Raw genomic sequence first — 26,090 nt, 5'->3', positions numbered from 1 at the left:
CTCAAACATGATTCTGCTGCCAAAGATCTCTATGAAGAAAAATCTCTGAATGTATTCTGGTGTTCGATGCATCAGTCATATCCAAAAGTCAGTGAGATTGCACTTCGACTACTCTTGCCTTTTTCAACTACCTATTTATGTGAGTCTGGTTTCTCCACCCTTCTACAAATCAAGAATAAGAGCCGCAACCGATTGGATGTGGACCCCGACATGAGATGTGCATTGTCAGTGACACAACCTCGGATTCGTCAACTGACTGAAAAGAAACAATATCAGCCTTCCCACTGATGTGTGATAAAGTATGCAGAGGTTAATTGAACTTTCTCCCATCCAAATCAAATTTGCTATTGTCTGCTAGTCTTTTGTAGTCTAGTGATGTAAGTTAAGCATATCACAGAAATCTATCAATATAAGATAATTATGACTGTAAACTTTGTAATAAAGCAAGGGTGTTCTCTTCATCAACATTTTATTTATTCTTTTTTTTCTGCGCCTTTTTTGGCAGGGTGGGATTTGGGAGAAAAATGAAGGGGAGCCACACGAATGTTGAGAATTCATGAAGGGGGGAATGGAGTGAAAAAGGTTGAGAACCACTGGCCTAGACCCTTCATGACTATTAGTTTCACCATTTTTTTTTTTTTTTGTTTGTTTGTTTGTTTGTTAGGGAGCGGCAGAAGGATTATGAGCATTTTCAGTTACCTTGGATCCGAGTTGTTATTTGTATATTTTATTTTGAATTGTGATTCGTGCATGTTGTAGAATAAAAATAACACCGGCATAAGGTCTCCTATTGGCGCCAGTTTGATAGAAAAACTCTTGCTTGAATGAAGCAATATTTATACACTAGAATCTCTATTCATGAACTACCAACCAATCAAAAGTTAGAAAATAGACTTGCCCATCTAAGCATAATGGAACATTCTAGCCATAATAAAAACCGGCATTTCAGTTTTGCTTGTTTACTACTCAGCTAATACGATCGAACCCTGACTACCAACTTCTGTAATATGGTTGTGTGAGTTAGCTTCTGTCTTTAACAGTTTCTTAATATTTGAGCTGTTTTAATTTGTGCCATGCTTTGTATAGTGTCAATCCTCCCTTTGATTCTAATTTCTTTTCTAAAGTATATAAAAGAAAAATGTTGCTAACGTTGTCAACTTTTCTATGCAGCTGGGCAACACTTAATAACCCTGCTTGCTAGTAATTCAAAAGAGAACTAAAAAATAATTACGAAAACATAAATAGAAAGGTGCACAAATATGGAGATGATTATTCCAAGCATAATTTGTTATTCATTTCTTTCTTCTAAATATTATTTGATTAGATTTCTATGAGGACCAATTCCTGGCAAGTGGCAAGACACAGAGAATCCAAAACCAAGACTTGATTGAATTTAAAATAACCGAAAGGTTACCTGGTTCAAAAAACACTTGAAGACGATCCATGTGTGTATGTGAGAATAAAAAGAACAAATATACGGAAGAAGGCAAAGGTTCGATTGAAAAATAAAATTGGATTTTAAGACAACATACATTACGTTTCTGAACTTTTGAGATGAGGATTGGTTATTCGTATTAGTTGGATTCTTACATTTGTTCTTATCTTGAGTGTTATTTTCACAATGTTTCGGTTGATGTAACCTTCGACCTTCTTCAGGTGTATCTTGTCCAACTCGAGAAGCTTCCTGTCAAACTTGAATGAGAGCCTTTATTTAATTCATGAGGATAGCATGCTCTCGTTCTGTCAGCCAGTGCTTCCACAGGGACTCTTGGCGCAATGGTTAAAATACTTGGAAGAATTCAATTGTGTAAGTGACATTCTTCTGAAGGTTGAAGGTTCAATCTTCAGTGTGGACGACTAAAAATACAATTGAATTACTCAAGACGTCTATCCAGTCACGGATGACAGAACGTGAGCATGCTAACTCCATGGACTACATAAAGGGTTCCATTCGAAATTCCATGCACATTCTAGAGTTCAACAACACAAAAATACACCTGAAGAAGGTCAGAGGTTACATAGACTGAAATGTGAAAGTAGCACTCAAGATGACAATAAGAGTCCAAAGAACTCAATAAATACAAACTTATATATATATATATATATATATATATATATATATATATATATGAAAGAGAGCGAGCGATAGAAAGACATTTGTCATGTAGGTCACAAAATTGAATTTACCTGTAAAAAAAATTTAATCTACAATCAATTTTTCTTGGCCTTCGGGACAAGATCAAAGTGTAGCATCTGTTCCGGCAGATACTGCAAGCTATGACTAGCAAAGACCAGATGTGGGGGCAACCCCACATGTCTGACCTTTAACCAGCTCCCATTTCCCACCTCTCGGGAGCTGGTCCCCTTTTCCCCTTCCCCCTCCCTTCACTCCTCACATTAAAAATCGGCCTTGTGCCTAATTTGCTCGGTGGGGGAGCAAATAAATACCATCTGTTCCGGCAGATACTGCAAGCAAAGACGAGCTATGACTAGCAAAGACCAGATGTGGGGGCAACCCCACATGCCTGACCATTAACCAGCTCCCATTTCCCACCTCTCGGGAGCTGGTCCCCTTTTTCCCTTCCCCCTCCCTTCACTCCTCACATTAAAAATCGGCCTTGTGCCTAATTTGCTCGGTGGGGGAGCAAATAAATACCATCTGTTCTTCAGATGCTGCACTTCTATTTCTTGTTCTCTTTCGGTGGAGGAGAAATCCTTCACGACTGAGACAATTTTTATTTTTGTACCTTTTCTCCACGTTAAAAAACGACCCTGGTGTCTAACTCTGTCCCGTGGGGAGGCATAGTAAATAGGTACAATCTGTGGAGGAAACAGTGATGCCTCTAAATAAACGTATGAATTTGCATGCAACTAGCATTAAGAGATGTATTCATGTTATTAAACACTTTAATGAAACCTGTAACAAATCATGTTTTACCACACGCATAACTGAAAATTTTTAAGATAATGGATATAATAGTTTCGGTGCTGTAGATAATGATATACTGAAGATGCGTCAGGATAAGAATGACAAAATAAGAAAATGCGAGTGATTTATCCATAAGGTTTGAATATTAAAGTAAAAAACTGTAAGTACACGCGTTTCAGAAAATCTTTATTCGCATCATTACATCAGATGAAAACTTTCATGTTGACTTCAATTACAATTCAAATAATTTCCAGTGGAAATATTAGCAACTAGTTCAAGCATTGCAACAGTCTGAGTTCTTTCACTTAAACTTTTCCATATATATCACCAAAATCTCTGGCCTTGATGAAGACGGAGACTAAAACTTGCTGCTATGGTATCAAATGATTTGAAATAATAGCAAGGGGAGACTTGATTCCAAATATTTCTCATGTTATATCGCCCCTCTTGGGCTTTCTTTGGCTGAAATTTACATAAAGTAAATTTCATAATGTATAAAGATTATTTGATACTGAAGATATTCATAATCATACCCTATTTACAAAGAGGAGAGATATAACATGAGAAATATTTGGATTCAAATCTCTCCTTGCTGTTATTTCAGATCATTTGAAACCATACCAGCAAGTTTTAGTCTCCCCTCCACCAAAGCCAGAAGTTTGGGGGAAATATAAGATATTTTGTAATTCATAAGCAAAACTAAGAAAACGAATGACTATGATCGAAACAAACATTGGTAAAGGTGCTGTATCTTTCCACCCTCCAAAAATCCTTTAAAATTACCACTTTTATAGGTTTTTGAGGGTGCAGAATATGAAAATAATGTTTAAAATTCCAAGAAAAAGTAGTTTCCAAGATATGAAGAAATTATAGTTTTAAAAAGTAGGGGATTACTTTTCTATATTAATTTAATATAAAATGGACACCCTCTTTTTAGCTACCTTTTTTGGGAGGGAGGAAGTGTCTTTTTTTTTTTTTTTTAGGAGTGGTGTTTATTTGGTAATTTTGGCCTCGTAGACAAACAAAACCTACCTTAAAAAACTTGTTTAATATAGGTTTCGGGTGAGCTGAAAATGAATATTGCATTTAAATTTTCCACAAATAAATATTTTTCCGAGTATTAAGCAATGTAATTCTTTGTTATAAGTGGTGGCCATTGTTGTATGAGCAAGCGCGCATATTTTTATTTAATACCCAGAAAAATACTGATATGCGGGAAAATTTAAATACGATATTCGTTTTCAGCACCCCCAAAAACTTATAGAAAACAAGTTTTTTAAGGTTGGTTTTGTGTTAGTCTACCAGACCATAATAAAACACTACCCTTAAAAAAATAACAGGTGCCCCCCCCCCCACAAAAAAATATGGTCATAAAGTAGGTGTTCATTTTACGTTAAATTAATATAGGAAAGTGATCCCAACTTTTTTAAACTATAATTTCTTCATATCTTGGAAGCTACTCATTTCCTGGAATTTTAAATTTTATTTTCGTTTTCGGCACCATCGAAAACATTTAATAGTGGTAATTTTAAAGGATTTTTTTTTGAAGGTGGAAAGAACTGCACCTTTACCAAAACATTTTATGGCTGTAAAATGTGTCAAACATAGGCTCTGGATGATCCCCTTAATGTGCGACATTAAGAACAAATCTCACAATTTAGATCATTAGCTTTCATTTGTGGCTATATATATGGTGTGGTTGGAAATTGTGCAACTCTTGCCACAAAAAAAAATCCATGTGTAGGCACCTTTATAATGAGTATCCATAATCTGTCAAGACTAAAGGAAACCACTTCCAATATATATATATATATATATATATATAAACAAATAGGGGATGATTCATAAGTATATATTCATGTAGATACCAATTCTATTATGCTTATTTCTTAAAATAGAAAAAGTAGGAGAAATGAGAGATGAGAAAAGAAATCCAAATTTAATAAATATACGGAAGTTAAAAGCTAAAATTTGACAAGACCTTCTTGCATTTCTTTTTCAATACTTTGAAGAGTGGCTCTCACCCAAGAATAGGAAGTGTCATCTTTCGTTGTTAAAATAATTGCAACTCCTTCCGACTTAACAGTAAATAAAAAAAAAACATTCAGAAAAACGAAGAAGCTAAAACGGCAGGATTATTAAAGAAAAACAAAGTTCAGGGAGGATGGAGATAGCTGCGATTCTTTTAAAAAGAAGCTATGATCAGCCATTATGCTAAATGGAATCATTATCAATAGGATCTGAATTGTTTGGAAGTGTCAGTTTACATATGCAGAAAAAAAAAAATCTTCATCTAGGGTGGGGTGGGGGGGGTGAACAGGAGAAAAAAATGTGCAGAAATAAGAAAAATGCATTTTTGATTTCAAATTTAATGAAGGTTGCATATTTTTATTTTTGTTTTCAAGAGATGACTTCAGAAAAGATTAGATTACAGCCACCCTAAATCCAAGGTTCATTCTCAAATACGAGGTGCCTTCAAGTTTTTGAGTGGCATAAGAGATTCAAGGAAGGAAGGAAGGGAGTGTGAGGGATGATGAGATGTGTGAACTAAAGTTGATTGGCCAAATAAATAATTTCATGAATAACGACCGTCTTCTGTCTATAGAGACAATAAGTGCACAGTTTGATGTCAATGTGGAAACTGTATACACAATTATTTGCGAAGAACAGAAAATGCGGAAGATTTGTGCAAAGCTTGTTCCAAGAGTGCAGTCCACAACTCCATCCTTGTCACAGACTATTTGACCAAGATGGGCATCAAGACAGTTCTTCAACCTCCATATAGTTCAAACCTTGGTCTCTGTGACTTTTGGTTATTCCTTAAGCTCAAAGAAAACCTCAGAGGCTGTCGTTATGACACAAGTGAAGAGATAAAAGAGGCTGTGACAAGGGTCATTGACACACTCACACAAAAGGGTTTCAATGGGGCTTTTCAGAAGTTGTTAAAACAGTACAGCAAGTGCATTGCAGCCGGAGGAAATCACTTTAAAAAGGACTAGAATTTCATGTGTGCACTATCAAGAAAAGTGCCCATACGAAAAATAAAAGCATGGAAACTTACTTAAGGCACCGCATATATACAAATGAACAAATGAAATAACAAGTATATCTATATAAAGTTAAGTATGTGTATATTTTTTATATACATCTGTATATACAAGATTCACTCCTAAAATAATTAACTGATCATTATCCATTTTGGTTAGTTGTGTTTTTGGTTGTTTTCAGATTATTTAATATTGAATCCAATCATTTTGCAAAACAAGGGTTTCATGCTTCAAGTTGTTAATATCTCCAAATATTTATTCATGGTGTTTAGTTTGGTTGTTTTGTAGCGAAAAGTTGTTTTTGTTGTTGGCTTTGCAGAACATGAGTGAGTTTTGCAAAAAGGAAGGAAAAAAAAACAAAAAAACAAAAAAAAACAATGACATCAATGTCAAGAAGTCGATATCTTCAGACAGCCTGATTTAGTAGTACCAGTATGCATTTTAGAACACAGCTGCTCGGCGTAAGAGGTTAAAATGTGGACTATAGTTAGTTTGATTTGGTTCTATGTAAAAGGAGTAAACAGGGTCTGGAATGCTTTTTATGACAATTTAGATACTTCAAAATTTTGTGAAAATGGGATGGTTTGCTTGTTTTGTTTAATGGCATATCAACCCTTTTTGGGTTATTTAATGCTGAATCCAGTAATTTTGGGAAAAGTTACTATGCTTCAAGTTCTTTATATTCTCTAATATTTGTTCATGGTGTTTAGTTGGCAAATTAGATGGAGGGTTAGAAATATTTCAATGGAGCTAATGGATAATAAAATTGAATTAAGAACTCCTATAGAGTATTGCAATAAAGCCTGGTTTTCAGTATCTAGATATGGAAATCTGGCTGTAGTTTTTAGATTGGAAGGCATACGAAATAGACAAATTTCATAAAAGAGTAAAAGATTAGAGTTACACGAAAGAGATTGAAACAAACAAACAAAAAAGGATTAACTATTAGGTTGGTGCAAAAATTAGTCGTTTTTTGACGTTCAACTAATATATATATATATATATATATATATATATATATATAAACGACATTGTTTTTGCACCAACCTAATACTTTAGTACAAAAGTAAGATTTTATTGAAACGGAAATAATTTCTGACATTTCAAACTTTGGTGAATATGGTTCTTTTTTAGACGATTGATTATTCAGATCATTGTTCTCAGCTTAAGTGGTATTTGTAATCTCCAACCTTCTAGAGGTGTATCTTGTCGAACTCGGGAATCTTTATGCAGATCCATGGCGTAATGGGTACAGCATTAGATAAAATTCAGTTGTAGGTGATACTCTTCTAGAGTTTCAAGGTTCAATCTTTAATAGAATACAATTGTGAATTATTCAAGACTTCTATCCAGTCATGTCTGATGAAAAAAGAAAAACGTTATCTTCACGGACTGAATAAAGGTAGAATTTTCACTCTTCTTACCGATTCTATAGTCAACGTTAGTAACAGTTTGAAAGTTTATCTTTGCTTTTCATATTTACTTGCCTGATCTCTTCTGACGTCTACTAATGATAGGAAATACTTCAAAGAGTATTTTAGTTTTTCTTTTAAATAATCCGGAACGTTGAAAGGAGTTAGGTCTCACAAATTAAACCAACCCTGAATGGGACGCCAGGTAAAATACCAACAATTATATTCCATGCATCATCATTTAACCTCCCCACCCCCCGCTCTCATTCGCTTGAACCCTAACTGTTTGCTTTCCATTTCAAAGGATCAAAGAAAAAATAAAGATTCATTTGCAGACAAAAAAAATTTGACCAATTTTTTTTTTTTTTTTTTTTTTTTTTTTATCCTGTGCAAAGTTCAGGTTAATTTAGAAAAGATCTTAGCGTTAGTTACCTTTTTTCTTTTCCTCTTCGCTTGAAGATACAATAAGAAGGTTTTATTTAGTACAGGTTTTCTAAATTGAAAGATCAAAGTTTGTATGTTTGCATTTCTGGATAAGATTTTGTTTTCTTTCAACAGATAATGAAAGATGGAAGATTAGGAAATGGAAAACAAAGAAAAGAGAAGAAAACAAACTGTTGAAAGAATTATCGCACAGTAGACTAATGGGCTAAGGAATTTAACCAAACTCTTTGATTCAGTTTCAATGCTAAACTTTTCAAAAGAATTTTTTTTATTTATTATTATTATTAGAATATGATTTTTTTTTTTCCAATTGTATTCATAACCTCTTAATTTTAGGAATTTTTTTTTCTGTAACTAATGGAAACGTTTTTCTTAAAGTTGAAATATACAAGAATTATCCGTAGATTCAACAAACCTATCCATCTTGGAAATTTACATGGGAAGAAGCATTTTTTCTAACTCAACAGGATTTTTTTTTTCAATAAATATATATATATACATAAAATCCATGAAACAGTTTCATGGTAGACAATTGATGATCCCTGAAATAAGATTAGGACTATTGTGAATTCAAGAAAGCAGGTTGATACAGTGATTGCAGGTAATTAAATGACTTACTGACTAAATAGTTGTCAACGAATGATAAAAAAACAAAAAATCAATTTTTTTTATATATATAGTTTAAAAGATTAAAAAACTTCCAAGACACTAGTAGAACGCCGGGATACGGCAAAAAAAATTAGTAACAAAATACAGTACAGTATATAATACACATGTATATAATCAAATAACATAAATAACACCGTAACGTGGAGCAAATACTGTAACCAGGGGCCAGAAAAACATATTCCACATCGTAACATGAAGAAAACATCCTAGGACGACTATAAGCCGGGGTTCTACTTTATATGGCTTGGAACATTTTCAACTTTTAAAAGACAAATTTAATAAATAATCTCAAATCGATCATCAGATAATTCCTTTGTTTATAAGTTAATCACTTTATTAGCTTGCTTCCAAGAATTTATTCTAGTTCTAATATTATTATAGGGATCATCAGTTGTTTACTGTGAAAATTTTTGAGGATTTAAAAACAAAACATGATTTTATATAATAACACACCAGCAGTGTTGATAAAAAGTAAAAATAAAAAAAAACTCTTAAAAGAAAAAAGAAAGCAAAAACGTTCCGGACACTAGTTCAATTTGTTTTTTTTGTTTTTTTTTGTTTTTTGCTCCAGATTACTTTTTCCTTAAACTATTCTTGTTGCTAAAACTGTCCTCATTATCTGTGTTATTCATATTTGCCAGAGACAAAGTGTTTATATATATATATTAGGTTGGTGCAAAAATAATGTTTTGTTTTAAATATATAGTTGAACGTAAGAAAAAAAATAAATAAACATTTTTGCACCAACCGAAAATATATATATATATATATATATACACACACACACACACACATTAATTTCCTGTTTGTGCCAAATGATAGCCTATATTCCAAACATTATTCTTGCCTTTATTTTTTTGCCTTCGTCCTCTGAGGCGTAACTCCAGATCAGCAGGTGACCTGAAATTCTTTTTTAGCATTAACTACACAAGAGCATCTGCATTTTAATAGGATTCACCTGGTATGAGTGTGGCATGACCCGCCTGTGCAATACCGTGAACCTCTTCAAACGCAAGTTTTACAAAAAACATTCTAGAGTTCCTGCTGAGGCAGATAATCATGATAATCAGTTTGGGTTTGTGCGCAATCACCTTTCATTTCACTTTCATCCCTGCAGGCAAAGATGATGTTCACTTAAGTCCTTATTCACTCGTTTCTACAGAGCAGCAAGTTATGCATAAGGTTGGTTTTTAATGTAGAAAAAAAAAATCCATCGCCCAAAGAAGGCACTTTAGATAGGGGCAAAGATAGAAATGGCATCAGTCTAGCAGTTTAAGAAAACAGATATTACACTTTGATCATACTATGAATCCCAAAAGTCACTATAGTCCAAACTTGTTTCAAACGTTTATTACTATCTATTTCTGTTTGCTTTTCATGAGGCATAAAAATGAGTTGTTCCTTATATCTTTATTGCACACAATTGTGTGTGTTGCAAGTATTTTCATGCGCCACCTCATTTTAAAATAGTTATTTTAAGGGTCTTTTATTCACAATCTATAATATAAATCTCACTTGTCTGTTTAAATGCATATATGTTTGTATGTCTGCCTAAAACTTTCGACACACGCAACGGATTTTCACAAGATCGGTATCATTTTTGAAGCTCAACCCTTCGAACAACAAATATAAAAAAATTGGCTAAAAACATTAATCCCTTCACCCTCAACTGGGCACTTTTCTACAAAGAGGGGGTCGCTTTTTTTTTTTTTTTTTGCCAATATTTTCAAAAGTCCCTCTTTTCGATTGTCTAGCCTTAATTTAAACCTTTGCCACTTCCGGTTCGGCGATGGATGCAACGGCAAAAATGTCACGTTTTATTTGCACATTCTTTTCCTCCTTTGTGGTACAGGTTCGAGTCTGCCTGCCTACTACCACTCCCCCCCCCTCAACACACACACACTTCGAAACACATGGGCAATGCTGGGCACCCAGGCTAGTTATATATAAAAGGTAATGAAATCTTGTGAAAGACTAATGTCTAATTATTAAACCACATCATTGATCAAAGTGATTCATGCACTGTGGAGACACACTAGTATGAAAATGTACCAAGCAAGCTACACAGAAACATGCTTTCTCTAAGAGTGCATCAGACCAATTATAATAAACATTTCAGTTTAACAGAGAAAAATGTCTACATCAACTACTTTTCCATATTAGATTTAGTTACTGTATTGCACTTATGGCAAGCAAGCTAGATTGTGTAGCTTGCTTGCTTACGGTATATTTTACTATTGCTACAACTATTCTATTAGATATTGAGGACTGATTAAGTAAATACTAAAGCAAATATATATAATATAAATATATGTACGAATGTAGTTTTAAAAGTAAAGCCTCCTATTTTTTTTTTGCTAACTTGAAAAGTTTAAGAGCTACAAAGACAGAAGTAGTACCATTGAAACGAGTGACCTGTTATGCTCCAGAACTTATTTTTTTTACATAGTCAACACAATTTTCAGTGTACTTTTGCCAGGAACTGAATGACACATATCTGCTTCCGATGCACGTCCATGAAAGAAGTTGCTTTCTTAGAGTCTCACATCGTCAATATCTGCAACAGGGAAATCAAACTTTCAGGTCACAAAGACAAGTTCAGTCATCATAACAAATCAAGGCCTTAATTTAGAAATCCCCCTCATACATACACATGTATTTGAACATATACAAAAACATACACAAATATTACATACTAGAAGGGAGACCCAACGTCGTCCAGGGTTGAATGAAGATCAACAAATGTTCCACTTTCCAATACTTTTATTGTCATCAAAATCTATAAAATCACCCATTTTTTTTAAAAATTAAATCGATGGATTTTCTGCTTTAGTTAGGACCCTTTCCCCTGCGGTGTACAGGGAGGAGGTGTCACATGTCTTCCCGCAGTGACTTGGTCCAAAATACATCATAGTTTACATTGCACTGTAGAGTACGACAAAAATCATGTTGACACACCAGTTTTCACCAGATCAAGGAAGTTAAGCAACGTTGAGCCTGGCCAGTACCAGATGGGTGATCATTTGAGAAGGCTAGGCGCTGTATGTACCTTCTGGTAAGTTTGGGCATGGGGACAGCACTCGCCCCGAAAAAAGAACTCCTATAAAGTTGTGGATGGTCTATGCCCCCTCTAGGGGCTCAAGGCTATGGATGGATTGCACTGTAGAAAATCTACTGTTCGTTTTATAAAATTATAAATAATAGATTCACATATGCACAGTTTAATGTGCAAAAGTATCATGGTTCAATTGTGCTCTAAACAGAAACACTGATTTGGAGCGCACCTCTCTCTTATAAAAGAATCTACAGTTGATTTTATAGGCTAGGCCTTTCTGCTTGTGTGGTGAAAACTTCTCAGGTGTACTTTCGTAAAAGTGTTAACTTTGACCAAATTTGGATTTCCTTCTTTAATCAGATTTTATCAATTTTCGATACTTATCAGACGTATTCCGATACAAAACCTACATACGGACATTTCCAGACACATAAGTACTTGCATGTGAAATTAAAAGGAAAAAAAAAAAAAATCGGTCCAGCCGTTTCAGAGTCAACAGGAAACGAACTCACGCACAAAGTTCCATTTTATATGATGGATAGATATATGTAATAGACACACAACATTACTTGGGCGTTTTCATATTTTACAAATTTATAAAATCTTTTGTAGAACACTATTTTATAGCTTTATTCTACTACATGTGTTATTTAGATGAAAGCACACACACACACACATATATATATATATGTGCATGCATAGACACACATTCTTGCCTCAATATATATATATATATATATATATATATATATATATATATGCATGTGTATACATACATAAACACATTCTTGCCTCAAAGAACTTTGATGATAGGGAAAATGTGCCAAAATCAGTTAAGTGCTAGTTTGTTTCTCTTTACGTTACAAGAGAGGAAACATTGACTCAGCTTCGATGATTGATGAGATTTTCAGCAAAATATGAAAAAGATATCCCCACCAAATTCGTACATATAACTTATCCACCCCACTTCCAATAAAGAAAACAAAAAAAGAACTACTAAAAATTAGCATTTATCAAGTTGAAGTTTTTGTAGATAAATATTAAAAACAAAAAATTTGAAAGAAATATGTATTTTATAGTCACCATTACTGAAAGCATTTTCTTTGATTCTTATCAAATGAACTTACCTGCAAAAAAAAAAAAAAAAAAGAAAATATAAATCAGATGAGTCAATAAGTATAAAGTGTAGGCGTATATGCATTAGAATTATTCGTGAATGGTTAGAAATTCTTTAGAAAAGAGAAAAAGTCAGGTTATAGAAAAGATTATATATATATATATATATATATATTAGTGAATGAATGACAAAAGTCTATATTCCAAAGTTCATGATGTTGACCATCTTATCTATTCTTTCAATTCAGTTGACATTTACAATTCTTGACAGTATCCGTTTCATAGCGCAAAATTAATCAATTATTATATCAATTAGCGAAATTATAAATCTCAACCAACCGTAATAATAGGTTTAGAATTAACTAAATACTAAGAATTATAACTGAAGTAGTAATAAACTTGACTATAATAGTTAAGTGAACTTAATTATGTATGGTTTCAAATTGTATTTCGTATTTCTTTCACTGATAATCTCACTACTGAGGGAAAATATCTTTACAACTTTTTTTTTTTAATAAAATGAACAAAGTTGAATTATTTAAACAATAAAAGTTTAATAGAACAATATACTTTTTTTTTTAACGAAGGCTGTTTAAAAAAAACATTTGAAGGAACAATGTCTATACTTTGAAGTATCAACATAAAATTTTTTGTATATTTAGAATTACAATTATTTAAAAATATACAGAAAATTTTTTATGATGTACATAATCGTCACAGAACGAAGATGTCATATTCTAAAAATCATGTGCGTTTGGCTAGTAACTTTTCTATTTGGCTAGTAAACGAAAATATTTAGTTGTCAAAAGTCAACTAAAGATAAATTTGTCCATAGAGCCCTGACTGAGCATCAGGAAATGTTAACAAAGGTTATAAATACAGGCAATAATAATAATGCAATCAGCTTTATAAGTTTTCTAGTTTACACACACACACACATAGGTGTGAGAAAGCTGTATAGTTTGGAGAGGAGGGCGTTAAGGGGTTAGAAAACAGAAAATCTATCTTGGGGTCAATACTTAACTGTGACAAACATGTTAGACATTCTAGTGGTTACATCAGAACAGTTTTTTTTTTGTTTTTGTTTGTTTTTATTGCTTATATTTCTGTGACATGTTTGTCAAATTAGAAACCTGTGCAAACGATCTGAGCGTTTTTATAAGTAAGGTAAGATGCATACTATGTACAAAAAAAAAACTTTTGGAAAAACAGAAACAGAATTAGGAATTCGGAATTTAATTAAAACCGCCCATTATAAAATTTTTTTTTTTTAGATTTGAATAGAAAACGACCAAATTTGACAGTTTTTTTTTTTTTAATTAAGAAACTCACGTTGTTTCAAAAGGTGTTCTTTTGAGGAGTATGCTTATTTTTATAATTTATTTATTTTTATTTTTTTTTTTGGTACTACTCAGTATATTGTAGGATGTTCAGTTTCTTTACCAGCAAATAGAAAAAGGAGGGAGGAGAACCGGGAAAAGGTAGATAGAAAGAAAAAGAGATAAAAAAAAAGGGGGCGGTAACACTGGGATGGAATTTGGTTAGTAGGGGAAAATACTTGTAATACCAGGTCATTAGGTGCACATCACAAAAAGTAGTAAAACTCTTCCCTACTTTTATCTTGTAACTTTGTAATTAATAATTTAAAACTATCTCACTATGAAGTCTTCTATCTATATATATAAATCTATATATATATAGAAGCGAAAATGTGTGTATGTATGTATGTATGTTTGTGTGTCTGCTAAAAACTTTCGACAGACAACAAAAATTCACAAACTTGGTCTCATATGAAAGCCCCACCTTCCGGACGACAAATATCGAAAAATTGGCCCAAAGTAACCATATAAAGTGCGTCAACTGATCGATTTTCTGCAGGGGGGGGGGCCAAAAAAGTGACATTTTAATGTTAAACATTACATATTTTTAAATCTATTTATAACTGCCCCAAAAAATACGGCCGCCAACTCTTTTACATAAAGTATACACGCGGCCTTTATTTTGGGTCAACTTGTATTTAAAACCCGCTGAGTCATGTCACGTGATCTTGACGTCAGCAAGCTCTAATGGCGGTCTTAATTTACAATTTAAAAATGTTATCGGTAAAAAAAAATTAATTAAAGCTAAACTATGAACTTCTACGCTATGGCAACGTTACCAAAGTTATTACCACATTCAAAATAGGTAGATACGATAGTTAAACGAAAAATAAAGCCAAGCCAAACATGTGAAGTAAAAAAAAAATATGCTTACAAAAAATATTAACGATCGAAGTTTTTTTTTTTTTTTTTTTTTTAAATAAAAACAGCCAGATGCCATTTTCCAGTCTTTAGAGTAAGGCAGACGAAGAGAGAGATAGAGATAGAGATAGAGATAGAGATAGAGATAGAGATAGAGACAGAGATAGAGATAGAGATAGAGACAGAGATAGAGAGAGAGAGAGAGATAGAGATAGAGATAGAGAGAGAGAGAGAGACAGAGATAGAGATAGAGAGAGAGACAGAGAGAGAGACAGAGAGAGAGATAGAGAGAGAGATAGAGAGAGAGACAGAGAGAGAGACAGAGAGAGAGACAGAGAGAGAGACAGAGAGAGAGATAGAGAGAGAGACAGAGAGAGAGATAGAGAGAGAGATAGAGAGAGATAGAGAGAGATAGAGAGAGATAGAGAGAGATAGAGAGAGAGAGATAGAGAGAGATAGAGAGAGATAGAGAGAGATAGAGAGAGATAGAGAGAGATAGAGAGAGATAGAGAGAGATAGAGAGAGATAGAGAGAGATAGAGAGAGATAGAGAGAGATAGAGAGAGATAGAGAGAGATAGAGAGAGATAGAGAGAGATAGAGAGAGATAGAGAGAGATAGACTGTTCATGAAACTTAGGAATTACTTTCTAATCTGTACATGTATGTAAATACCCAGAGGATAATATCTCAACAAAAAAATTCTTTGAAATTGAATGATTTTCCATAAAAAAAACCCTTAAGAATCACATTTTTATGAGAACATAGAAAATGAATACGAAAAAAAAAAATGTGTTCTTTCTCCCTGATTTTTTGTTCTTGTATTTCTTTGCTAATTAAATCTATAAATTTTTAATTAGGACTTGTTTTACAATAGAATTTTTAACACGCATTTCAGATCAACAAAATAAACATTCTTTTTTTCTCTCTCATATCAACACAAACAAGATATATACAGTCATTATTTGTAATTGAATGTGTATTTGATGCATTCAATATATGTACGTACTCACACACACACACACATATATATATATATATCTATATAATTCAATTATAACTTATAGTGGCAAGTTGTCCAAACTGATACCGTTCAATCTTTATTAAAAATGCTCAGGTTGGTTCTTAAATATACATGATGCACTATATTAAAAGCTTACTCCAAACTCCGACTCCTGAGGCCCATTAAAAAAAAATCTTTGCCAAATAAAAACGTGGAAGAGGTTGGAGATTAACTCCACATTCCCCCACAGCCCCCAAATGGGCCACCACTAGATTTCTTTTAACGTCATACACAGGACCTTTTTTTTTCTGAGAATGCTAATTTAATATCATTAGACTGGTCTATTTCCTATCCTAATATTTTTTTTTTTACTTGTCTTTTCTCGTTCATTTGTTTTTGTCTTTCTATTTAACATATTTGCAAACGTTAGCCTTAAATGTCACTTATTTAAACTGATATTTTATATTCTACGCCTATATCCTCATTGTCACTGCTGATTTAGCATTATTAAAATGCTCTTTGTCTTAGTCGTTTTCACTTGCTCCTTTTCATGACGTTTTCCCTTTTATTCATTCTGCTGCTGGTGGTTTCTACTTGATTGTTAGATAAGTAATTTCAGGAAAAAAAAAAAAAAATACTAAATTTTTCTATGGATTATTTTTCTGTTAACAATGCTAGTTTTGTATCATTGGACTCGTCTTTGTCATATCCTAATATGATATGAAATGAAGCAGGGATCAGATTATTTAAGTCATCCTTACTATAAAAATCTGATTTCTATAAATAATTTATCATCTTGTTGACATCCACATTTGAATTAAGATTCTAGCTGTAAACACTATCAATAATTTCCCCCACTCTTTATCTGTGCCTAAACCTAAACGTAGATTCCATGAACAAAGCTTCTTTCTTAGAACTGCACGCCTGTGGAATTGTCTTCCGTTTTCCTGCTTTCCGGCTGACTACAATATGGTTGTGTTCAAGTCTAAAGTAAATAAGTTCTTGATGAGCCGTTCCATATAAGTTATTAAATTTACCAAATTTTCATTACTAATGATTACTATATTGACCAATTTCTACTGTACACTCTTTAACCCTTATCCTTGAGTGGCCTCTGGGCCTTGATAATGTGGTGATGCCTTTGTAAAAAAAAAAAAAAAAAAAAAAAAAGATACACGAATAAATGATGGACGAGTTTATGAATGGCTTTCATTTAACTGACTCGTGAAAAATAAAAGACAGAAAGTAGGAACGACTCAGGATTGTCAAATAAATTACCTCCCTTGATTGGAACTTTATCGTTATTATCTCCCTTGTATTTTTATAGACCTTATTTTGCCTTTAACTGGTTATTGTCATTTGGTGCTTGCCTCGTCGCATCCCACTCGGCATTAATGAAAGCATTCGCTAAGGTATATTTTCTAGTTTTGTTTTCATTACAGGGTATTAGAGTCAGTTTTATTTTTGTTTTGTAGCTGACTCCTTACTTCCGATTCCGACATAAAAAAAAAAAAATTTAAAAAAAAAAAAAAAAATCAAGTAAATAAAAGAATATGTAACTTATTTTTTTCACACCGTGAGGCTGCTAAGAAATAGACATTTTGACAATTATAGTTATAATTACTTTTAATCAAATTCTCCCCGGGTTCTTCCTGATTTTATTTAAAGCAAATAATAAAAAATATACATATATATTGTCACATTTTTTTTTTTACCTTTTTGTCAGCATATATATATATATATATATATATATAATCGACTAACATAATTATGTGTGGATGGCAATGAATAAAGAAAGAATATACTTTTAACAGTTGGATACAAATTAAGTTGCAGACAAAGCAAAAAAAAAAAAAAAAAAAAAAAAAAAAATTAATAGCGGCCAGACTGGGAAGTACATCATTTTAATGCAGTTCTGAGAAAGGAGAATGAAAGCACTTCATACACTTGGAATGGGGGAAATCTTGACATCAAATTATAAAGACAAAATCTGGCTGATTACTGTTGAAGAACAGGATAAAAGCAAAAATTATAACAAAATAAATAAATCTGAAATATAAGACTGTATTTTTGGAAACATCTTAAGAAAATGGTTTTAGTTCAAAAGAAATAAAAAAATAAATAAAAAAATAAATAAAACAAACTTTACTTCCTCTCATTTCACACTTTTTATATATGTCATATCAGTTTGGTTCTATTTGCCTCCAACTGCAGCAAAATGTGTCTTCAGCAGGAAGGGAAGTAAAACAAGCTCCTCCTTAAGAGGAGAGGGGGTTCACTTTAGTCGAGTACAAAAATAAACATGAACAGATGGTCAGCATTCTCGGTAGGGGGACGCTTGCTTCTTCAAGTGATCAGAAATAAACCAAGAATCACTCCTGAAGGAGGGGGTAATGTTTGGGAGGATGCACCTCCTAGCATCAAACTAGACCATATTTCATTCCAATAAAAAAAAGGGGTCTCGTAGTTCAAGTAAGCCCTTAGGTTTCCAGCATAGTACCGAAGGATGGACACTGGCTGGTATGATTATCAGTTCATTGAATTTAAAAATTTAAGAAATATCAATGCATTTCCATCACTCTCTAACATAACTAAAAATAAATGCAGATTCCATGAACAAAGTTTCTTTCCTAGAGCTGCCCACCTGTGAAACTGTTCTGCTTGCCTGCTTTCCAGCTGACTATAACATGGTCGTCTTCAAGTTCAATACAAACAAGTTTTTGTTGAGCATTGTCGTTAAATAATCAAATTATACCCAACTTTTACCACCAATGATTACTATGTTGTTGTAAACGTGACCATTGTCCACTCATTAACCCTTATCGCGTTGCCTTGTTTTAATTAGTATTAAGGAGTGCCCTGTTTATAATAAAGATACCGCGCTGAATATAGCTGACATTCTAACCTCCTCGTGGCTGTTTTTACCAGAACGGGCTGTTTGAAGATATTGGCATCCTGACCTAATATGCAACAAACATTGATGCTATTTTTTTTTCCTTTGCAAAACCCAATCATGTTCTGCGAAGCCAAAATCAAAATCAGCAATTTTCCTCTACAAACCAAACACCATGAAAAAATATTTGGAGACAGAGACCTCTAAGCATAAAACCTTTTCTTCTTAACTACTGGATTCAGCAACGGAAAATGATATACACACAGAATCTGAAATAATAGACGATACATTTCACTGAGAAATTATAGGAAGTCTTATCTATTTAATGACTGCCACGAGACCAGACATGCTACACAGTAACAAAACTATCACAAAAATTATCAAGACCGACAATTAAGGATTTAAACAGAGCAAAACAAATCTTTCGTTATTTAAAAGGAACTAAGGAACAGAATTTAGTCTTTAGAAAATCAAAACATTAAAAAAAAAATTAGGATTTTCAGATTTAGATTAGGGAAATGACAAAGATCGAAAAAGTATATATAGATATTGTTTCAAAGTATCAGAAAATGGGTCTATTATTTCATGGAAATCTAAAAAGCAACAGATTGTATCTCTCTCTACGTGTGAAAAAGAATTTATGACACTCACACATACGACCCAAGAAGCACTCTACCTTAAAAATAACCTAAAAACTATTTTAGAACCAGAATTAACTATAAAACCCCGTAGTAATTGTGATAATCAAGCCAGTATAGTCTTAGCACATAACACAGTAATCCACCAAAGATCTAAACAGATATTAAATACCACTTCATGAGTAACAAGGTGAAAAAGTAATCCATGATTTTGAATTACATATCAGAACAAAATATCACTGATGTATTCACCATGAAAAATTATTTGGCGATATAATAAACTTTAAGCATAAAACCTTTGCTCCTAAATTACTGGATTCTGCATTAAATAACCCAAAAATCAACCAAGTTGCTTATAACTTATTCCCTTCCTATGTACATGATCTTGAACTCAGTTCAGACAAATTTACAAACTAACAAATCTAATGTTATAAATTTGTTACATTTTTTTCTTAGTTTCTTTTTGTTTATTTAATGCTAATACAATATCTAGTCTACATACAACATTGTACAGAATTTATTGAAGACAAGTTGCCATTTTATTCACATGCAGGGTGCTAATGATTTGGTAATTTGGTTTTACGGCATATCAACCCTTTTCAGGTTATTTAATGCCAAATCGAGTAATTTTGGAAAAAGGTCTTACGTTTCAAGTTCTTTATATCTTCAGATATTTACTGATGGTGTTTAGTTTGGTTGTTTTGTAGAGGAAAATTGTTACCTATGTTTTTGACTTTGCCGAACATGATTGAGTTTTGCAAAGGGAAAGGAAGTGCAAATGAATATCTTTATCAACTGTAATTGTATTTAATATCAACACAGATCTGATTGGATTCAAACTGATTCCATCTTCCAAGCATAAATTTCCACATCAAATTTATAATGGTGTCAACATGCTGTGAAATTAGCCATAGTTTTACTACATTGTCTGATTTGATGAGCTCTCCAGAAGAGCAAATTTAGAAATAAAATAGATTTTTACTATGGGTAACAGAGTGCATATGAGCACATGTGAAAATATCAGCAGCAGAGGTTAGATGGCTGGCGAAAATATTAGCAGCAGCAGCCGTTAAAGCACGTATGCAAATTAGCAAGTGTGCACAGGCTTGCGTCACAAGAAAAAGAAAAAAAAACAAGTGGTCGAAAAGAGAAGCAAAGTGAGTGCTAGGCAAAATGGATGTGTGAAAGATGTGGGCGAGAAATCGCTGTTTGACGCAGTCGTGGGATAGCTGCAACAAAGACTTAAAAGCATGTGTGTGCAAAGAGACTTTAGAAAAATAATGAAAAGGAGGAACCACAAATAAATACATTTCATTTGAATTTTTTTTTTTTTAAATGCCGAGTTGGATTTATTTTTGTTTGTTCCTTTGCGATTATACCAGACGGCGTGGGGGTCCAAGAGAGGTTTAAACTGCAGTGACACAGTTACAAAAAGATGAATGCAGGATTAAAAATTAGGAATCCCTGCTTGTTCTATGGACACGCCATAAAAAATGCGAGCTCCTTTGGCAACAAGTGGAACAATCTCTTTGCTGCCTCTGACGGAGGGGATAACATCTAAGAAGACATCCTCCAAATATGGAACTGATACCCTACAACTTCATCCTAGCTATTTGTGCTGCTTTATTTACATTCTAAAAAGAATTTCTCTTCTACAAACAGAAAAAATATTGGGGGGGGGGGGTCTGATAAATTTTATGAGCAGAAGCAACTTTTATGAATATTAGCATAAATTAGTCACCCTAACTTTGTTTTTTTTTTTTTGTTTTTCGTTTTTTTTTCTTTTAAATATTTTACACTACCCACTCCATCCTTTTTAAGATCAAAACTTACGATGTACAGCCGATCTTTTCCCTCTCTTCCATGAAATACTCATCCAAAAGGCAATGTCATTTGAAGTAAACTGACTTCAAAGTTTAGAGGCGAGGTATGAAGAAAGAGTGAAAATTAGAATAACAAAGGAGAGGGAGAGAGGGAGGGGGGAAAGAGAGAGGGGGAAAGAGGGGAGGGGGAAGAGAGAGAGAGAGGCCGGCCAAGTAGAAAAGGAAGTAAAGAATTGGATTTCATAGTTTGGTGGAGATGAACACATTCAATTTGATAGAATTACTCAGTTTAGCAAAGAGGTTGTTCTTTGGCTCAAGTTTCTACCAGAAATTAGTCAAAAATGAACAATCTTATGACCACCAGAATGAAATGAATCAGGATAAGTACTCAGGCCACTATGTGTGCGTGTATATATATATATATATATATATATATATATATATATATATATATATATATATATACGTGCACATATATCTACACAGTAATACTAGTGCACACCCTGAATTTAAAAAACATTTATTGTACAAAAAGACATTTCACAAAACCTGTTCTTTATCAACGCACTTAATGGAAAATTAGGCAAGTCTATTTAGGATGGCAGAGAGACATAAGGTCGGTTTTCAGTGACAGAAAACAAACAATGAAGATAGTAAATTTTGCTCCTAGCCAAAAAGGTAAGTCTAACATTAGTAAGTTGCCCATAAACCCCCTAACGCTTCTAAAAAATAAAAAATAAAAATAAATAATAAAATTTTAAAAAAAGCTGATATTTTTTTAAATACTGTGACATTGTTTTTATAGCAAAATAAAGATCTAAGTTTTATAGGTATCAAACGATTCCATGAACCATCAGACAAGATGCATCATCAGGTTAATCCACCACCCCCCAAAAATCCACGGAATCAAAATACAGTTATCATGAAAATGATAACGAGTTAATCATTTAAAGTTAATGAGTAACGGTTCGCGTATAGGCTGTTGACAAAAAAATACTGAAAAAAATAGATAAAGTGTGAAATTATTAAGTTATGGTGTTGGAACATTAAAAATCTTTAAAAAAACAAGTGAAACATGCATGGTCCTCCGCGAGTGCACAGTGAACTAGGCATAAAAAAAATGATTTCCCCCCCTACCCCCACCCTGCCCATTTAGCCCCTAAATGTCCCCAGGGTGATACTAAATCAGAATACATAAAATTTGTAAGTGCATCTTTGTGAGTTTGGATGAACAGACAGAAAGAAAAGATAACTTTATATAATAAATTTCCACTCCTAGTTTGGCTTTGAAGTCAAATGCAATCAAGTTGTTGAAGTTGATAAATATTGAACCGGAAATCAAACACAGCTGTTATAATCCTTCTCATCATCATTCAAGAAGTGCAGAGTGAAGATTACGTTTCCATATCCGGATTGGTAATAAAAAAAGATTTTAAAAATACATAATTTAAAAAAAAAAGGGAGGGGCTGTTGAATGAAGTGGGTTTTTCATAAAAAGGGCTTTGAAGTTAAAAAGAAATTTATTAGAAGTGAGGGGTAGGTTGAAAAAAAAAAAAAAAAAATTAAAACAAAAAAAATGTTTGAAATACAACTCCCACCTTTGGGAAAATCAATATTGATTACTTCCCTTCGAATCTCCGTTATGAATTGGATAGGAGAATTATTTAGAAAAAAGCAGAATTATTTGAAAGGAGTTTGAGAAAGAAAGAGGAAGCTAGAAAAGAGATATCGGCAGATAAAGAAATAAGTACATGTGAACGAGGGAGAAGAGAAAAGTATAGGAAAAGAGAGAGAGGGGTAAACAAGTACAACGAGTCATTTGTGTGTGTGGATAACCTAAGCTCTTTTCTAGTAATGGTGAATTGAGCACTCTGGTAATGTTACACTAACATGGAAACATTAGTGTAGAAATTTATAGTTGACATTATTATTATTTTTATTCTTCTTGATTGAATAACCGTTAGCTACAGCAAACAAACCAGTATTGATATAACAAGTTTTTTGCTGCACCATTTCTAGCAGCATCCCAGGCCACTGGATGGATAGTATTTCGCACGACAGAGCTGCTCAGTTGCAACAATCTCCAAAATGAAAATTTACTATAAGATTTCTGACATCTTATGTGCAGTATCGTAACTGTGTGCTTATAACAGGTTATGTCTATACAGTTTGTCATAAAACTTTTAACAAGTTTTTTTTTATTGTTATTTGTCTATAATACAGAACATAAAAATACTAACAAATGAAACATGCATGGTGCACAGTGAACAAGGCATAAAAAAATGACTAAGTTCAGCATTTCCTCCCACCACCACCACCACCACCATTTAGCTCCAAAAGTCCCCAGGGGACGTCAAATCCTGGTGAAAATGGACAAACGGTGCAGTGTAAGGCCTTAACATATGTAAATTTGAGTTCTGCACCATGCAAAAAAAAAGAAATGACCAAGTTCATTATTTGCCTCCCACCCCACCCATTTAGCCCCAAAATCACCAAGGCCTTAACATATTTAAATTTCAGTTCAGCACCATGCAAAACTGCTAAATAGACATACACAGAAAATTTTAGACAAATATGGTAAAATAGTCCCAAAAATGGAGTGCTTTTATTAACTCTAAAAGAGCCCCTAGGGTACACCCAAGAGTTATCACAAAGTATAGACAAACAAAATTATAAAGAAATCAGTTAGTTACAACTTTTTCAGAAAATTTCATAAAAATCCAAGGCATCAATTTTTTTAATAAGCACAAAAGTTTCAATTTTAGCCATTTTAACCTGAAAGGCACCCCTAGTGGGGCAACCGGAGTTTTCCCGGAAAATCCGTTCTGTTACTTTTTTACTCATATAATGTTTATGCAAAATTTCAAAAAATTCCAATGCGTAGTTATTGAGAAAAGTGCAGACAGTCGAACGGACAAGGGTGAATTTACAGATCCAACCTTCTTTAGTCTGGGGACCAATAAGGTTAAATGCACACATAAGCTACCACTTCTTCCAAAAATAAAAAATAAAAACTATAAAATATGGGTAATACTAGAAATACAATTGCAAATTACTTTAGGCAAAACGACAGTATGCTACTCCTATGAATTAAATAAAGAGTTTAGTTCAAAAGTCCGTATAGATTCTCAAGTTCAACAAAAAGATTCTAGAGTTCAGCAAAATACACCTGAAGAAACTAAGGTTCCATCGGCCAAAATGATGAGAACAGTAGTTTGAATGTGAAGCATTCTCATTGCATGCTTTCAGCAGGTTATGCCTTAGATGCTGCAAGAAACTCCATCGCAAGACTCGTGAGTTTTTTTTTTTTTTATTATTGGTCTATGATACAGAACTTCAAAATATCAACACAGTTGTTATTTATTTGCTTCCCCACTGAGCAAATTAGACACAAGGCCGTTTTTTTTTAGGTGGATAGGAGGGGTTGGAGAAAGGGGAACCAGCTCCCCCAAGGGGGGGGGGATAGTGACAACTGCTATGAAGGGTTTCCCTACATTGACCAAAATTGATTGCTACAAGAGCAATGATCTGATATGTGGTGTTGCCCCCCACCCACATATAACTTCTGCAGAACAGATACTACACTTTGATCTTTGATCCCGGGCCAAGAAGGCTGGTAGTTAAATACATAAGCTTCCACCTCTTGCAAAAAATACAAAGCTTGGTAGACTACTAAATATTACAGTCTTAACCAAGAAAGCACATCCTGTGATTTTTATATAAATAATGATGGTGGAAACTGATTTCGTTTACCCTACAGTCAAAGGATAAGTCTTTCCAGCTGGTTAATGACCCGCATCTTGCATACTCCTAAGCATGAAAAGGAAAGAAAAGCAGAAGAGTAAGGCGTATATAATTTGGTCTACACTAACCTTTTCAAGTAGTGGACCCACTAGTAGCAAGATACCTAAGAATACAGGATGCTGTCTCTCATTCTTCACGAATGAGAGAGAAAGAGAGGAGTGGGGGAGGATAGGAATCAAAGACAGCTGTAGTAAGCGCTTTTTCTATCAGAATACCAGACGCCAGACCATAACACCAATTCAAAGTAAACACTACTTACATATTTTGAACTTTGAAGAGACTTACATTCTCTCAGTAAACATTAAGGTTAATAAACATCACCTTTTTAGGTTATAAACTGACAGATGCTCACTCATACACACACATCTATATATATATATATATATATATATATATATATATATATATATATATTACCTGGCATATGACCGAATCTTTACTTTAATTATGAGAAAGTACACGGCGAGGAGTCAGTGGGTAAAAAATAAAAAATGATTATTAAAATTCATTATATATATATATATATATATATATATATATATATATATATTACAGACTTCTATTTCTTTTTATCTTCTCCAAACATTATTTTCATTCTATAAAAATAAAACAAAAACTTTCTAACTTCTTTTTTATACAAATGAAATATCTGTTTAGTGGTTTTCCTCTAACAAAACATGTCTAAGACACACTTCATAATAAAAATGAAATCTTATGAGAATTAATTAAACAAATATTTTGATTTTGGAACGATCATTAATGATTATATATATGTGAAGTTTCGTATGTATATACATACTCTAGTTGAATGAACGGATCAGTATGAATTTTTGTAAATGTAAAAATCTAGGGGTTGCATACATGAGAGAGAGAAAGGAATCGCTCAGTATGAATTGGTGGAGAATATACTTCCTGGGGAGATTCACGTTTCCCGGTTTTCCTTTAGGAGCAAGTTCACAGAGGTTGCATGATATAAAGCGGTAAAATGTCAATGTAATAATCATGTTTTTCCCCAGTAAT

General features: G+C 33.2%; 1 protein-coding gene across 4 annotated transcripts in view; it reads right to left on the bottom strand.

Moving 5' to 3' along the window:
- Nucleotides 1-26,090, bottom strand: part of LOC145295999 (exostosin-1b-like) — a 361,235-nt gene that overhangs the window by 162,238 nt on the left and 172,907 nt on the right. Inside the window, exon 2 of one of the 4 annotated variants that reach the window (XM_080142007.1) lies at nucleotides 12,660-12,683. The exons of the other annotated variants lie outside the window; for them this stretch is intronic. Coding sequence (XP_079998133.1) covers nucleotides 12,680-12,683 — 4 coding nt within the window. The 3' untranslated portion in view covers nucleotides 12,660-12,679. Of the gene's footprint in view, nucleotides 1-12,659; nucleotides 12,684-26,090 lie in introns of those variants that run through there. 4 annotated transcript variants of the gene reach the window in all.

Source organism: Euprymna scolopes, chromosome 16 (genome assembly GCF_053919585.1).
Source record: "Euprymna scolopes isolate OS-2025 chromosome 16, ASM5391958v1, whole genome shotgun sequence".
Classification (NCBI taxonomy): Eukaryota; Metazoa; Mollusca; class Cephalopoda; order Sepiida; family Sepiolidae; genus Euprymna; species Euprymna scolopes.
Note: the sequence above shows the minus strand (reverse complement) of the source record. Positions and strands in the feature narration are given on the sequence as shown.